Source organism: Coenobita brevimanus, chromosome 44 (genome assembly GCF_032717465.1).
Source record: "Coenobita brevimanus isolate Jiangsu-jjx chromosome 44, ASM3271746v2, whole genome shotgun sequence".
Classification (NCBI taxonomy): domain Eukaryota; kingdom Metazoa; phylum Arthropoda; class Malacostraca; order Decapoda; family Coenobitidae; genus Coenobita; species Coenobita brevimanus.
In genome coordinates, this window is record NC_136997.1 from 33,244,760 (window position 1) to 33,260,652 (window position 15,893).

Below are 15,893 nucleotides of genomic sequence, written 5' to 3' on the forward strand. Positions count from 1 at the left end.
AGAAACGTAAGCACAGTGTACAGCAACTGCCTGACCGCCTGCAGTGCAGGGAGGACCTCAGCAGGCATTTCATGGAAATATTACCCCTCGCACACCTGCAGGCAAAGACGCCTTCCAGCATTGCTATGTTTGCGCCAATTCAACGCGCCAACCACAGCAACGCCGTATGACGAAGTGGTGTGTGCTGAATGTGAGGTTGCACTTTGTACTGACTGTTTCTTTGATTTCCATGCAAAGACCGAGTAGTAGGAGTCTGGGAATAATGAATAAGTTAGTTTTGTACAGCTCCTTTCAGAAATTCGTACTACACCCAAAATGGAAGACACAAGCCTCGGTCTGCTCTTTCTGGACAACATATTAGTACCCCGTAACTCTCGCCACCACAGAGAGATCAGCAAGTACCAAAGCAGTGTTAGTCACACAACGAATGGGAAACTTGAGATGAAATGGATATATATAGATATTGGAAAGTATTATTACATATTAATGAAGGAAATTTGTAGATGTTCTGTGGTTGTAATGAAAACACCTATACAAATAACAAGATACAATGCACAAATGGAGGGAAATGAAAGTCTGATATGAATCAATAAGCGAATTATGAGTTGCATACTTTCCCACTGAAAGACACACACACACACACACACACACACACACACACACACACACACACACACACACACACACACACACACACACACACACACACACACACACACACACACACACACACACACACACACACACACACACACACACACACACACACACACACACACACAAACAACAACAACAACAACAACAATAATAACAACAGCCACCACCATCACCGTCGCCGCCACCTGCCACAACCACCGACCACCACCTCACCACCAAAGCTGCCGCCACAACCCACCACCACCACCACCACCACCACTCGCCAACACCCACCATCCACCACCACCGACGCATAAACAAATCGCATATGAAGGGAAATACATTGAAATAGTCTACTTCATCCGTCCTGTTTGTGTGGAAAGGTCAAGCAACACATTACAATTATTACGTGTGAGTGATCTTGCCCATAGTAGGCGGTGGATAATATGTAACGATAATTATACGGATGTTTAAAAAAAAATTTACAATTTTATTATATATATATATATATATATATATATATATATATATATAGAGAGAGAGAGAGAGAGAGAGAGAGAGGGGTGATAAGTATGAATTTACTAGCTTTAGGGGTATAAGTCTGTTGAGTGTTGTAGGTAAGGTTTATGGTAGAGTGTTAATTATGAGAGTTAGAGAGGGTACAAAGGGAGTGATTGGTGATGAGCAGTGTGGCTTTAGGAAAGGGAGGGGATGCATGGATCAGGTGTTTGCTGTGAGACAAGTGTGTGAAAAATATTTAGTGAAAGGCAAGGATGTGTTTTGGGCATTCATGGATTTAGAGAAAGCGTATGATAAATTGATAGGGAGGCTTTGTGGACTGTTTTAAGATTGTATAGACTTGATGGTAGGTTACTAAAAGGGGTGAAAAGTTTTTATGTAAATAGTTAAGCGTGTGTAAGAGTGGGAAATGCTGTGAGTGATTGGTTTCCCGTGAGAATGGGGCTGCGACAGGGATGTGTGATGTCGCCTTGGTTGTTTAATATTTACATGGATGGTGTTGTAAGGGAGGTGAATGCAAGAGTTTTAGGTGGAGGTCTGACTCTGGTGAATGTTGATGGTGGAGAGTGGAATCTGAAGCAGCTGCTGTTTGCAGATGATACTGCATTGATGGCTGATTCAGAGGAGAGATTGAGACAGTTGGTAGAGGAGTTTGGAAGGGTGTGTGAAAGGAGGAAATTGAAAGTAAATGAGAATAAGAGTAAAGTGATGAAGTGTACGAGGTTGGTAGATGGTAGGGGGATGAATATAGTTTTGAATGGCGAGTTGCTTGAGGAGGTAAAGTGTTTTAAATATCTAGGGTCACTTGTTGCTGTGGATGGAAGAATAGATGCAGAAGTGAAGTTTAGAATAAATGAAGTAGGAAAGGTGCTGGGAGGAATGAAAAAGTGTTTAGATGTCGTTTGCTTAGAATGGATGTAAAGAGAAGGCTGTATGAGGGTGTTGTGGTACCAACTGCATTATATGGGGCTGAAACATGGAATATGGGTGTAGCAGAGAGGAAAAGTTTGAATATAATGGAGATGAGGTGTCTGAGGAGTATGTGTGGAGTGAGGCGTATGGATCGAGTGCGAAATGATGATGTGCGAAGGAGAACTGGAGTTGTTCGGGAGATGGCTGGTAGAGTTGAGCAGAGGGTGTTGCGGTGGTTTGGGCATATGGAGAGAATGGATAATGAGTGATTGGTGAAAAAGATAACTAGATCTGATGTGAGATGTGTAAGGCTGAGAGGAAGACCACGATTAGAATGGATGGACAGTGTGAAGAGAGCGCTGGATGCAAGAGGGATGTCTGCTGAGCAAGGAAGAGTGGCTGTGTGTGACAGAAATAAATGGAGAGAAACTGTGAATGAATAAGTGATGACGCAGCCCTGAGGGGATATTCTCCCGCATTTGATCTGATCAGCTAGTCATGTCAGGTGCGGGTAAGGGGATGGGTCTGTTATGATGTGGCAGGGGTAAACCAGCTCTGCTGTCGGGCCCTGCTGTGGATGTCACTGATTGCATTGCGCAGTTGACCCTTGTGGGGTGTGGTGCGGTGAGGATCTGTCCGTTCTCCCCTTTGGGGCTAAGATGCAAATGAATGTGTTTGAATGGATGAGTAAATGGGGAGTGTGTTGTCCTGTCTCGACTACTTCCGTTTCCTTAGGGGAAGCAGCCTAGGTATATAGTATAGTATAGTATATATATATATATATATATATATATATATATATATATATATATATATATATATATATATATATACTGTGTAGGCAAAATGGATAGATATGAGGAACAGAGGGCAAAATTCATAATACTACTTAATAACAGTATCATCTGTGTTGATTATACAGAAAACATTTTATTTTTAATAATGCATACATCCTAAATATAATGATAACTGTTGCCTAACTTTTCACATCACTATCAGGTCCAGCTTCCCTCTTTCTCACCTGTCATGCATGGAGTTTACATGGCCACGGATGAAGTCACGTTTGCGCCAACAAAGTTCCCACTGGGGGATTACGTGGTTGATTAGTTCATTTCTTGTTCTCTCGTCTCCTGGCTGCCAGGTATTAACCATTTCAGTCCAAACGTGTTGTATTACATTTAAATCGGCCTCTTTGGTGGGCCAGTCTAAGAGTAAAGATGGCAGTAAACGTTCCTCCAGGATATGGACGTACTGGTCAACGGTAAAACGCTCCTCGATGCTGAACATGTCAATCAGGCCATGTATAGTCAGATATCCCCATATATTACAGGTAACGTGACCCGATCGTGCTTTCTCACAAATGTTTACCCTGTCGTACCCGAATGTGAAATATATATTTACTTCTTTCATTGCTGCAGGCATTAGACAGAATTCTAGTTAATGACATGTCCCCCTGTCTAACCTTATATCATTTAGAATTGATTCATCACAATTTTTTTTGGCACTAAAGTCTTTACGCAAAGAAAACAGAGGCAAAGACTACCAGGAATCATATTCTTTTCAAGGACAGTCTGAACAGAATAAGACCAAAATAGGGATCCTGATTATTTTAGATGCCTGGTCATATTGCCTCCAAAAGACTGGAGACCAAGGACGGAGGGGTATGGAGACTGCGAATGAATTTTATAGCCGACCCGATTCATACATGAAGGTCTGAATATAGGGTAACTACTGTAAGAGAGAGGTGGACAGAAGTCAGATGACTGCAACAAAGACATAGCCTGCAGGGGGGCAATAAGAGTAGGGAATTTTATTAGTAATAAAAATGGTAGTATCATATACTTGGTGTTGTTTCTCCTCAAACAGTGAACCCTGCCATGCGAGGTGGAGGAGAAATACTTCTCATCCTTGAAGATGACTCGCGACCAGAAGTCTAGGTTTTCCTGGTAGTAGCGTTGAGCAAAGGCTAACCTCCCCGCTCTGTGTTGTTGTGTCAGGCGTTCTTTCATTGCTGGAATTCTATTGTGTATGCCAACGTCATTCAGCCTTCGCCTGACAGTCAGCGCGGACACCTCTAACTGAAGTCTGTCGCTTATGGCCACGGCGTTCGTTGCCTCTGCTGCTGTGACAATAGCAGCATCTTCAGCCTGGGTGGTTCTTTGAGGGTCTCCCGTCCTTTCTAACAAGAAAGTATTCGCTATTCCTAATTATGGCACTAATAAAAATCAATGCCGAAAGTCTAGTTTAGAAAAACATTATGCATGCTTGTGTTAAAGTAAGTTATTTGATATGAAAATATTGTTACAAGGGCAACATTTTTGTACTAAACAAACTGTTACCTATTAAGCTAGTGGTGTAGAGAGACTAAATGCAGCTCAAGGCCAGATATCCTAGTTTCACCCCATCACTGCATGGGACAACCCTGCAGAGGCGATTGCTTGCCTGCGGTTCATGGCTTTGCTCGGCCAATCAGACCGAGGTTACTCAACAAACACAACAACAGCTATATCAAGAGATGGGAATTTAAGTTTCGTTCTTTGATTTGTATGTGACCATCATAAATTAAAACCCTGTCAGTTCCTTCCAGAGAAACGTAAATGCACAAATATCCATTCCACTGAGATGCCTGTACACATTGCGTTTGAAATAATGGGGTACTATGCACTTGAAAAAGACATACCAAGACATTTCAACAAATAACCAGTCCTTTACAAGAATGGCTGATTACCAGTTAATGTTGCATTACAGAGCGGGTGTGAGGGTTTGGCAAGGCTGGTGCCTCGTTTCCAACAAAATGGGGGAGAGACGCAAGCAGAGATTTCAGAGGAACAGTTGTGTGTGTGTGTGTGTGTGTGTGTGTGTGTGTGTGTGTGTGTGTGTGTATACAATATATATATAATATGAGAGAGAGAGGGGGGGGGCGAAGGGAGTCAGCAGAGTTAAAGAGATGAAGATTATAACTGAGTCCACTATGTATTAAACCTGCAGCGAAAGTGACTGTAATCCGCACACTTTGGTCTGACATGAATCTGACATTGATAAGCTTCATGAAACACTGAACAAAGCCCATATGCATACCAGAGATACACAGTTAATTGCTTCAGCTCAATACACATCCCACCCCTGCATTTTCATGTTGCATCACCGGCATCCAAAATTAAACAAACACCAACTGCCCAACACTACACAGAGTATCTTGGCAACATACCCCCTTCTCAACCCAACAATACAAATCACAGATCACCCAACACTACAGATCACAGACACATACAGAGGATAAACACAGCCATTTGCCACCATAGCCATCCAAACCCTTCACCCAAACAACATCTCATTCAGCCAGTCTAATTCAGCCAGTCCCAAAGAAGGGTGACCACTCCCAACCCTCCAACTATCGTCCAATTGCTTTAACGTCCTGTATTTCAAAAGTTTTCGAGTCAATTCTTAATAGAAAAATTTTAAGGCATCTTTCCTATCACAACCTTCTTTCCGATCGTCAGTATGGGTTCCGTCAGGGACGCTCCACTGGCGATCTTCTCACCTACCTTTCAGACTCCTGGTCATCCTCCTTTCGGGACTTTGGCGAAAGCTTTGCCATTGCACTTGACATCTCAAAGGCTTTCGTTCGAGTCTGGCATAAATCTTTAATTTCCAAACTGCCCTCCTACGGTTTCTATCCTTCTATCTGTGCCTTCATCGCTAGCTTCCTTTCTGGTCGTTCTATAGCCACTGTTGTAGACGGCCATCGTTCTTCTCCTAGATCTATCAACAGTGGTGTTCCTCAGGGCTCTGTCCTGTCACCAACTCTCTTCCTTTTATTCATCAATGATCTTCTAAGCTGTACATCTAACCCTATCCACTCATACGCTGATGACTCCACCCTTCACCTTACCATTCGGTTCCCGCAACGCCCATCTCAACAGTTACTTCAAGAAACAAGGGATGAGGCTATGGCACACCTAATGTCTGACTTGGCTCGTATCTCTGACTGGGGTAAAAATAATATGGCTGTCTTTAATGCATCTAAGACTCAGTTCTTACACCTATCAACCCGACAAAATCTTCCACAGGTATACCCATTAATGTTTAATAATATTCAGCTTAATCCTGCATCATCCTTGAACATGCTTGGGGTTTCATTTACTCGGGACTTATCTTGGAAAGATCATATTACATCTCTTGTAAAATCTGCTTCCAAAAGATTGGGTGTGCTAAGCCGACTCCGCTCTTTCTTTACCCCTGCACAATTGTTGTCTCTATACAGGGGTTTTATCCGCCCCTGTGTGGAGTACAACTCTCATGTGTGGGGAGGCTCCCCACACACAGCTCTTCTCAATAGGGTGGAGTCAAAGGCTTTTCATCTCATTAACTCTCCTCCTCTTACTGACTCCCTTCAACCTCTGTCTCTTCGCCGCACTGTTGCATCTTAATCTCTTTTCTATCGCTACTTTAATGGTCACTGCTCCTCTGAACTGTCTGCTTGCATTCCTCCACCTCTACGACGTGCGCGTAGCACCCGTCTGGCAGCAAACTCTCATCTCTTTTCTGTCCAACTCTCTAATGCAAGAGTTAACCGTTACTCCCAGTCTTTCATTTATGCAACAGGTCAGCTCTGGAACTGTCTCCCTCTATCTGTATTTCCTGCTGCCTATGATCTCCAGTCTTTCAAACGCAGTGTGTCCAGGCATCTCAAAATGATCGGATCTTGAATTTGGCTCTCTATTGTATTTTGTTTTTCTCTTGGAGGGAACTGTTACTGCGGGCTGATGGCCTTTGATTCCTTCTTCCTCGCATAAAAAAAAAAAAAAAAAAAAAAAAAAAACAGACATACACGCCTCAGAAAGTACCCTACCCAGAAAGACACGAGCACACCTATACTCATTTGTTATTTACTTGAGACGAAGGTGCACTTGAGAGGTTCGTGATGATTGGCTGAATGCAACATGTCCGAATATCATCCTTGTATTTCAAATAATTACCAGGTAATATCACGTTATTTGGTAATTATTTGAAATACAACGATGTTACTCGGACATGTCGCATTCAGCCAATCATCACCAACCTTTCAAGTGCATCTTCGTCTCAATAAAATATATATATATATATATATATATATATATATATATATATATATATATATATATATATATATATATATATATATATATATATTTATATATATTTATATATATATATATAATATATATATATATATATATATATATATATATATATATATATATATATATATATATATATATATATATATATATATATATATATATATAATCAGACTAAGATGTGGTAACCACTGTTCCCTGCTACGATACCGACACAAAATACAACTCACAAACAAGTTACTTTGCCCACATTGCAAGGCAGTCCTCCACACCACAGCACATTCATTCACCACATGCACAACACTTTAGCAACACAGTCCTTCAAAAGAAAAAAAAAAAAATACTTATTGAAGCGACCAGTAGAAGCTTCTGATTTCCACTGGAATCGCAAGGAGATGAATCTGGAGTTGCAACAACAACAACTACAACATCCTAACCTCTGCCATCTTTTAAACTTAAATTTACTCTTACACCACCTTGTCAAGGTCCATTCTCTCTTCATGACCATACCAACTATATATGTTATCAACAAACTTCCTCACACCAACAATTTCTCAGTTCATAGTATTCATTATTCAGCCCACTTTACGCACGCCACACACATTCCATAAGTCCCACATCCAATGCCCTTACTTCATAATTTTCGCTCTTATGCCATGCAAAGAGTTTCAAGTGATTGCACACCCACACCCACACCCACACACCCAGACACACCCACCCCACACCCAGACACACCCACCCCACACCCAGACACACCCACACCCACACAAACACATACATACACATACACACCCATACCTACTCCCCCACACCCACACTCATACCCACACCCCCACACCCCCACACCCCTAAACTCCCAGACACGCACACCCCTACACTCCCACACCCCCTGCACTCCCACACCCATACCCATACCCACATCCACACACCCACACCCATACCCACACACCCACACCCACACGGCTACATCCCCACATCCCTATACTCCTACACCCCTACACTTCCACACCCCCTACACTCCCACACCCACACCCACACCCACATTCCCATATCCACACTCTCACAGCCACACTCCATCTCCACACCCACATCCCCACACCCACACCCACTCCCTACACCCACATTCCCCCCACATCCACCCCCCCACACACACACTGTGTAGATAATGCATCACTGAACCGAAATCTGATATTTTGTGAAGCACCAAGACAAGGCTCACGAAACATTGGCTAGGAAAGTATCACGAAACATTATATATTGCATGTAATTCATGAATTTATTTGGCATAATGTATATTCAGGTGTGAGGTGTGTGGACGTGAGAAAAGCAACAGAAGAAGAGAAGTGGACATCGGCCACCGTGCGTGGCGCCGCCTACTGGCTCTGGCAGCCAGTGGTAATTATGGATGTAGTATAGGGGATATCTGGCCATGAAAGTACTGTATAATAATTTTTACTAGTTTTACTCCTGTTGCAAATACTTTACAATAGTCACCCAAAACCACGTCAAAAAATAAAATGGGAACGTTGATTATATACTCAGGATGCAATTTTGCCACTCTCCCAAAAACTGATGCTCGAGAAGGTTGCAACCCCACTCCCACCCCCTTACTACGCCACTGTATATAGTTATTTTCACTGAAATCTTCCCCAGGGACCGAAAACTAGTTTCAGTTTCTGTTAGACCTTGAATCTAATGGGGAGCTGTTGTTCACAATTATTCATTATTAGTATAACACTACAGCAATACAAAAGACTTATGACAAGTTGGTCCTGAAGGTTGCCATTCTCCTCCCATCTCTTTATCCACTTCATCACAGTTTTTGTAGTGAGGCCAAGCTGATGCGTTATTGCCCTGATGGAAAGGCCATTATCACGTAGAGCGATAATCTGGCCTCTAAGCTCTAATTTGTCGTCTCGCCGATTCATGTCAACTTGGTGGGGCACGTGAAGGTACTGATTTCACCTTTGAGCAGAGGATAGCCAAAACACCTTGGTTGAACTCCCCCCCCCTCCCACACCCCAAAGAGAGAGAGAGAGAGAGAGAGAGAGAGAGAGAGAGACCGATGGTTATGTAGGGGAAACATCATGTTAGCTACTTCATCTTAATACATATGATTTCCATTATTCCGTTGACTCCACCAATCGTCTTCATCTAGTTTTGAGTATGAACATGAGTTTTAGTTGTATGAACATGAGTTTTAGTTGTATGAACATGAGTTTTAATTGTTCAGATATTTCGTAAATGTTTGAATATCTTGACTGCATACAAAATATTTTTGGCTGCTTGATCTTCCTTGAACCGATAGAACTGTTCACAGATACTACTGAGCTAAGATGATTAGCTGGATTAAGATGTATGATAACTCACTAGCTCGCATAATCACATTGATTCATAGCTGACCTTCTTGTATTCTGTTATGTGCTTTTCTGCTATTAATATTATTGTATTATATTTTCTAAGGCAGGCGAATATAAACATAATTTCATCGTTTAATCGGCAGTGACTGACTGATATCTATTAGTATGAAAATGAAATTCTCATTTCATTTAACAGTCGGTGAGCGAATGACACTGCTTTGATACTAGCTAAGTTCTGGTTGCTCGTGGGAGGTTCGAAGCTGTAACCTGTCGTCCGAGAAGAAGGGGCCGAAACTAGCGCCTTCCACATTGGGTGTAGTATGAACTTCTGAACGGAGCTGTACGTACCGGTATGTTGTTTTTTGTTGAAATAGAAAATATGATTTCACTGCTCTGTGTATAATTATGGAAGGTATGTTCATGATAAACTCGCAGCCTTATTTTATTTGGAAAACATTTGTTTATACATATATATGATGAAAATTTATAAGTCAAAGGAAAGAGAAGGTCACAGTGGTAAGTATTTCCGTTTGTGGGCAGTACGTAAATGACTACCGGTACTTGGTTCACATTTTTAAAATTTATTTATTTATTTATTTTTGCAGAAGTACCTGTAGTGGAAGTAGTAGTGGTAGTAGGTGTTGTAGGTGTGGTAGTAATAGTAGTAGATTGGTACTTGTAATAGTAGTAGTTGTGGTAGTGGTAGTAGTACTTGTAGTAGTGGTAGTTGTAGTATTAGTAGTAGTTGTTGTAGTGGTAGTTGTACTTGTACTTCTAGTAGTAACAGTATTATTTCTAGGAGTTGCAATACCCAGGCTTATAATCGATCACCAATGTCAGAATCAAGCAACAATCCTAGCCAAACATACATTTCCTTATGTGTGTGTGTGTGTGTGTGTGTGAGAGAGAGAGAGAGAGAGAGAGAGAGAGAGAGAGAGAGAGAGCGTGTCTGTCTGTCTGTCTGTAATGAGGAAGACGAGCAGCGTGAGTTCAAGGTCGTTGCTACTGGGACAGGCCTTCATTCACCCAGTACGATCGATTATGGAAAAATATTCACGGAACAAGTATTTGTAGTATATTTTGGTGTCCTGGAAGTGTCATCGAAGTGATATCAGTGTGATGGGCTAGTGTAAGCCTTTGTTGTGTCACCGAACCTCCGCCACGCATACGGACACCGGCAAAAAAACACTAAAAATTGCCCTCATTCCCCACTCACTCACTCTCCCTATCTGCACAACGAAAGACTGATGAGTAATACGAAATCTTATTTGTTGCAACTGGTTAAGTATTAACAGAGATACGAAGGTTTAAAGATAGAGGATATTGCCGATTTCTGTCTGGAATGCCCGGTGGTGGGGAGCACTCGCGACAACATCTGCCGGACGTGAGGGGTTAAAAACAACAAGATTATTTTTACCCCAGTCAGAGATACGAGCCAAGTCAGACAATAGGTGTGCCATAGCCTCATTCCTTGTTTGTTAAAGTAACTGCTGAGATGGACGTTGCGGGAACCGAATGGAAATGTGAAGGATGGAATCATCAGCGTACGAGTGGATAGGGTTAGATGTACAACTTAGGTCATTGATGAATAAGAGGAAGAGAGTTGGTGATAGGACAGAGCCCTGAGGAACACCACTGTTGATAGCTCTAGGAGAAGAACGATGGTCGTCTACAACAGTGGCTGTAGAACGACCAGAAAGGAAGCTATTGATGAAGGCACAGATAGAAGGACAGAAAACGTAAGAGGGCAGTTCGGAAATTAAAGTTTTATGCCAGACTCGATCGAAAGAATTTGAGATGTCAAGTGCACTGGCAAAGCTTTCGCCAAAGTCCCGAAAGGAGGATGACCAGGAGTCTCAAAGGTAGGTGAGAAGATCACCAGTGGAGCGTCCCTGATGGAAACGATCAGAAAGAAATTGTTCTGTTAAGAATTGACTCAAAAACTTTTGAGACATAGGATGTTAAAGCAACTGGACGAAAGATAGAGAGTTGGGAATGGTCACCCTTCCTTGGGACTAGCTGATTGAGAGCAAACTTCCAGCAAGAAGGAAAGGTAAAAGTTGACAATGGCAAAAGACTTTGCCTCGTCAGAGTGTAAGCACTGAAGCACAGCTCATGAGGACAACAGGGGGGACTCCATCAGGCCCATATGCCTTGTTAGTACTGAGACTAACGATGGCAGAAAATACAACAGCTGAAGAAATTTTAATGTCAGCCATGAGGAAGTCTGAGGGGGGGAAGTGATGGAGGAACAGCACCGGAATCGTCTAAGGTGGAATTGGAGGAAAATATCTGAGCACAGAGATCTGCTTTATCAGTAGAAGAAATGGCTACAGAGCCATCAGAACAGAAAAGAGGAAGGAAAGATTTTGAGGTAAAGTTGTTAGAAAGGTTTTTGACAAGGTGCCAGAAGAAGTGAGAGGAATTCAGGTTGGAGAGTTGAGAGCATTTAATACAGATGAACTTATTTTTTTTAGCAGAGCGAAGAACAGACTTAGTATGATTCCGGGCAGAAACATAAACAAGATGTGATTCAGCGGGTGGGTTGGCACTAGTACCTTTTATGGGCCCTCTCCATGCTGCGTACAGTATCAGAAAAAGCGTGAGTAAACCAAGGCTTTCTTGCATTAGTCAAAGGATATGAGAAAGAAATGTGTGCTTCCATGCCCGAGAGAATAACACCCGTAATGCGCAAGGCACACTCAGATGGCTCCTGGCCAGGGAAGCAACTCCAAAGTGCCACAGACGAAGTTTCTTTGGAGGGTCCACAGACCATACTGGAGCAATAAGGTTGTGATTGGAGGAGCCCAACGGAGAGGAAAGATTAACAGTGTAAGCAGAAGGATTAGTTGTAAGGAAGAAGTCAAGTATGTTGGAGCTCTCTCCAAGGTGGTCAGGGATACAGGTAGGGTGCTGTACAAGCTGCTCTAGGTCATTAAGGATAGAAAAGATGTAGGCTTGTTCACCAGGTGGATCAGTGAAAGGAGAGGAGAGCCAAAGGTGGTGGTGAACATTGAAATCTAGAATGGAGATTTCAGAGAAAGGAGAAATGGATAGAATGTGTTCCACCGTAGAAGTAAGATAGTCGAAGAATTTTTGATAGTAGAATTAGGAGATAAGTAAACAATGTGGATATATTTTGTCAGAGAATGACAAGAAAGCCAAAGCCAGAGAGTAGAGAATTCAGAAGAATGAAGTTCAAGAACACGAGAGCAAGATATAACGTTGTGTACATATACACAACATCTACGTTTGGCTTTGAAATGAGTATAAAGAAAGTAGGAGGAAACAGAAAAGGGTTTGCTGTTAGTTGCCTCAGACAGCTGAGTCTCTGTCAAGAAGAGAAGGTGAGGTTTAGAGGAGGGGAGGTGGTGTTCGACAGAAAGTTAGAAGAAAGGCTGCGAATGTTGCGGAAGTGAAGGAGTGAGTCAGACAGTGGTTCCAGGCATCTCTCTGAGTCGTCACCAGGAGAGGGGCGGTTGCACTAAAGCAACTGACAAAATTCAAACAAAGCTGTTAGAATTAATAATAACCATGGTATTACAAATATACTACCTTCCCAGTAGGTAAGTAGAATATGTTGCCTCCCTTGTAGAGGCAAATGCTCAGACAAAGTTGCATCCATTGTGCCACCTCTCCATGCCTTCCTCTGTGTTACACAGGCATCTAGTAGTGTTCATGACTGGACTGTCACACTGCCATATTGCAGAACTTCCACCTGTCTGATATCTATTATTTCCCAAACTTCATCTCTTTTCAACTCGTTCCCCCAAAGTTGTTTCCCCCTAAACTTCACCCTACAGCTGTTCAAGTCCAACTGTTACAGATTTTTTTATGAACTGAGGACACCTGTAATCTGGTGTATGGATTTTTTTTTTATTCACCTGTTCTTCCTTCCTCTGTTCTATTATTTAAAATATAAATGGATCAGGCATTTACGAAGTATTTCATTAACATATACCTATACATATAAATACTTACACTCATCGACACATACATATATACATACATACAGTATATAAATATATATATAGTACCAAACCAACCACAATAACTACACCTTGGGCATCAGTTCTGAAAAGCAAATAAGGATAAAGTGAAGAGAAAAGGATGTTTTATATAAAATTTTGTGATCACATTTTCACAGTAGCTGCAGTACTAATAATACATGTAAATAATACATTTAGGGCTTCATTATACATATGTTAAGAAAAATCATTCTGACAACATTCATGTCCCAGGGAGCCCCTCCAAATGTGACAAAATGACCATGCATCATTGGAATGCTTAACCCTTAAAGTACTAATAGGACCGATCCTTTTCTAGAATTTGGCTTGGTGCAAATAGGATCGATAGAGGAGCCTTTGTAAAAAACTGTGGACACTAGACTTTGGCCTGATTGTGATGTATATCAATGCAGCCAAATGAGAACTAAGCCCTGAGTAGGGAGGGGGGAGGATTCGGGCCACTACCCATGGTGGGGGGGATTGATTCCCTCACCGCCCTCTCGCCACCTACCACTACCCCAAACCTTTTGTTCCCTCTCCCACTCCCTTGCTTGTGACTGGACTCACAGCTCCTCTTACCAACTCTATGAGGCAGATTATTCCATACCACACTCCCCCCACCATCCTCCTTCCACCTTCATCCCTCATTCTTCCCCCTCCACCCCTTCATGCTCCCTCCACCTGCAGCTGATAGTTTCTTGCTGTGGCTACATGGTAAACATTTGACATATGAGAATGATATATACATTTTTTGGTGAGTAAAGTCAAGATCTTTCATTCTATAATACCAAAATTAATGTTTGTGATTTTTTTTTTCTCTCCCTATATGCAATGGTTGTCAGTGTCAATTTTTGACAGGCTATAGTTCAGTAATCAGTTGGTCTAGAATGCTCTGGTTTGTGGCATAAGGTGTGTAAATTCAAGCACTAAACCTTGAGCATAAAACTTTTTACTTCTGTATGAGCTGAAAAAATCGGCTCCATATACAGGTTTTCAGGGAAGTTCGGTTGATTGAACTGTGTATCCTAGGGGTTAACAAAAAATAAATGGTCTTACTTTATTTTTTATCAAAATACGTTGCCATACTACTGAACATGCCCCTAAAGTACCAAATTATGTATCAGACACTGGTATATCTCGGAAAATATTAAAACAACATACTAATAAAAATTCTTTGAAAGCTATAATATAAACGTCAGCAAGCATGGTCGGTCGAATATCTTCAACACTTTCAAGTGTGAACGTCAAAAACTTCATAGATTATAATTATGTCTGGCAGCATGGGTGTTGATATTTCAGGTGGCTGCCGTGTTGCTTGGTCAATCCATGGATGACAGGAAGGTGCGGATGTGGTGGGTGCGGGTGTGGCTGCTATCCTGGTGGCTGGTGGTGGACATCCTGGCTGTTGTCTACAGTGGCAACCTAATGGCTGTCCTCACTATCCCTGCCTATCCCAGCCGCATACAGACAGCAGATGATCTTGCCAAGTCCCATTACATGTGAGTCTCTCTCTCTCTCTCTCTCTCTCTCTCTCTCTCTCTCTCTCTCTCTCTCTCTCTCTCTCTCTCACAACATTAAATGGGGATGACGAAATACTGAGACTGCGAAGAACACGATCCTATTAACATCCATGCTAAAAACCTTTAGTCGTTCCTCTTTACCGAGCCAGCACGGCCAGTGGCATTATCTAAATTAGTATCTTTATATGAGTCAAGCTCTGTACCAGTTTAGACTAAATGGTTTTTTATTATTAAAAAAAAAAAAAAGTTTAAACAAGACTTGTTCAAACAGAAAAGAGACCTGAGTAGTGAAAGAATGCGCTCAATTAGCTGATTGTTTGTTTAGACTACAACTGCCCCAGGGAATGTAAGTACTCTGTGCTTTTAGTATTGCAAAATGGCCACATACTTTAGTAAAGCAAATTTGGAAAAGAAAAGCGATAAAGATAGAAAGCAAGATGATGATTTCTACCAAGAACTGGTTGAAATGGAGACTCACAATAAACTGGTAGAGCATGTACACAGACTGGAGATGGCTTTCCAGAATGAAACTGATGAAATAAAGAAGCAGATGCACTTGCAAAAGGAAGAAATAGAAAAACTAGGAAGGGAGGTCAACAAGAAAGACACAACCATATGTGAACTAACAGTGGAATTGAGTACACTTAGGAGGAAAATGAGTGAAATGGCAAGTACAGTAGTCAACCACGAGAGTATTATGGAAGAGTTCAAAAATGATACAGAGACAATTTGGCAAGTAAGCAGTCTGATAGACCAGAGCATTGATATTGAGGAGAAGATAACACAGGTGAATGAATCTGTGCAAAGCTACAAAAATTA

At 41.8% G+C, this 15,893-nt stretch overlaps 1 protein-coding gene across 1 annotated transcript in view; it reads left to right on the plus strand.

Moving 5' to 3' along the window:
- The window catches only part of LOC145398047 (glutamate receptor ionotropic, delta-1-like), a 328,107-nt gene that overhangs the window by 98,553 nt on the left and 213,661 nt on the right, over positions 1-15,893 (plus strand). The window contains exon 4 of the mRNA XM_080271009.1: positions 14,854-15,053. Within this exon, the coding sequence (XP_080127135.1) occupies positions 14,854-15,053 (200 nt within the window). The remainder of the gene's footprint in view (positions 1-14,853; positions 15,054-15,893) is intronic.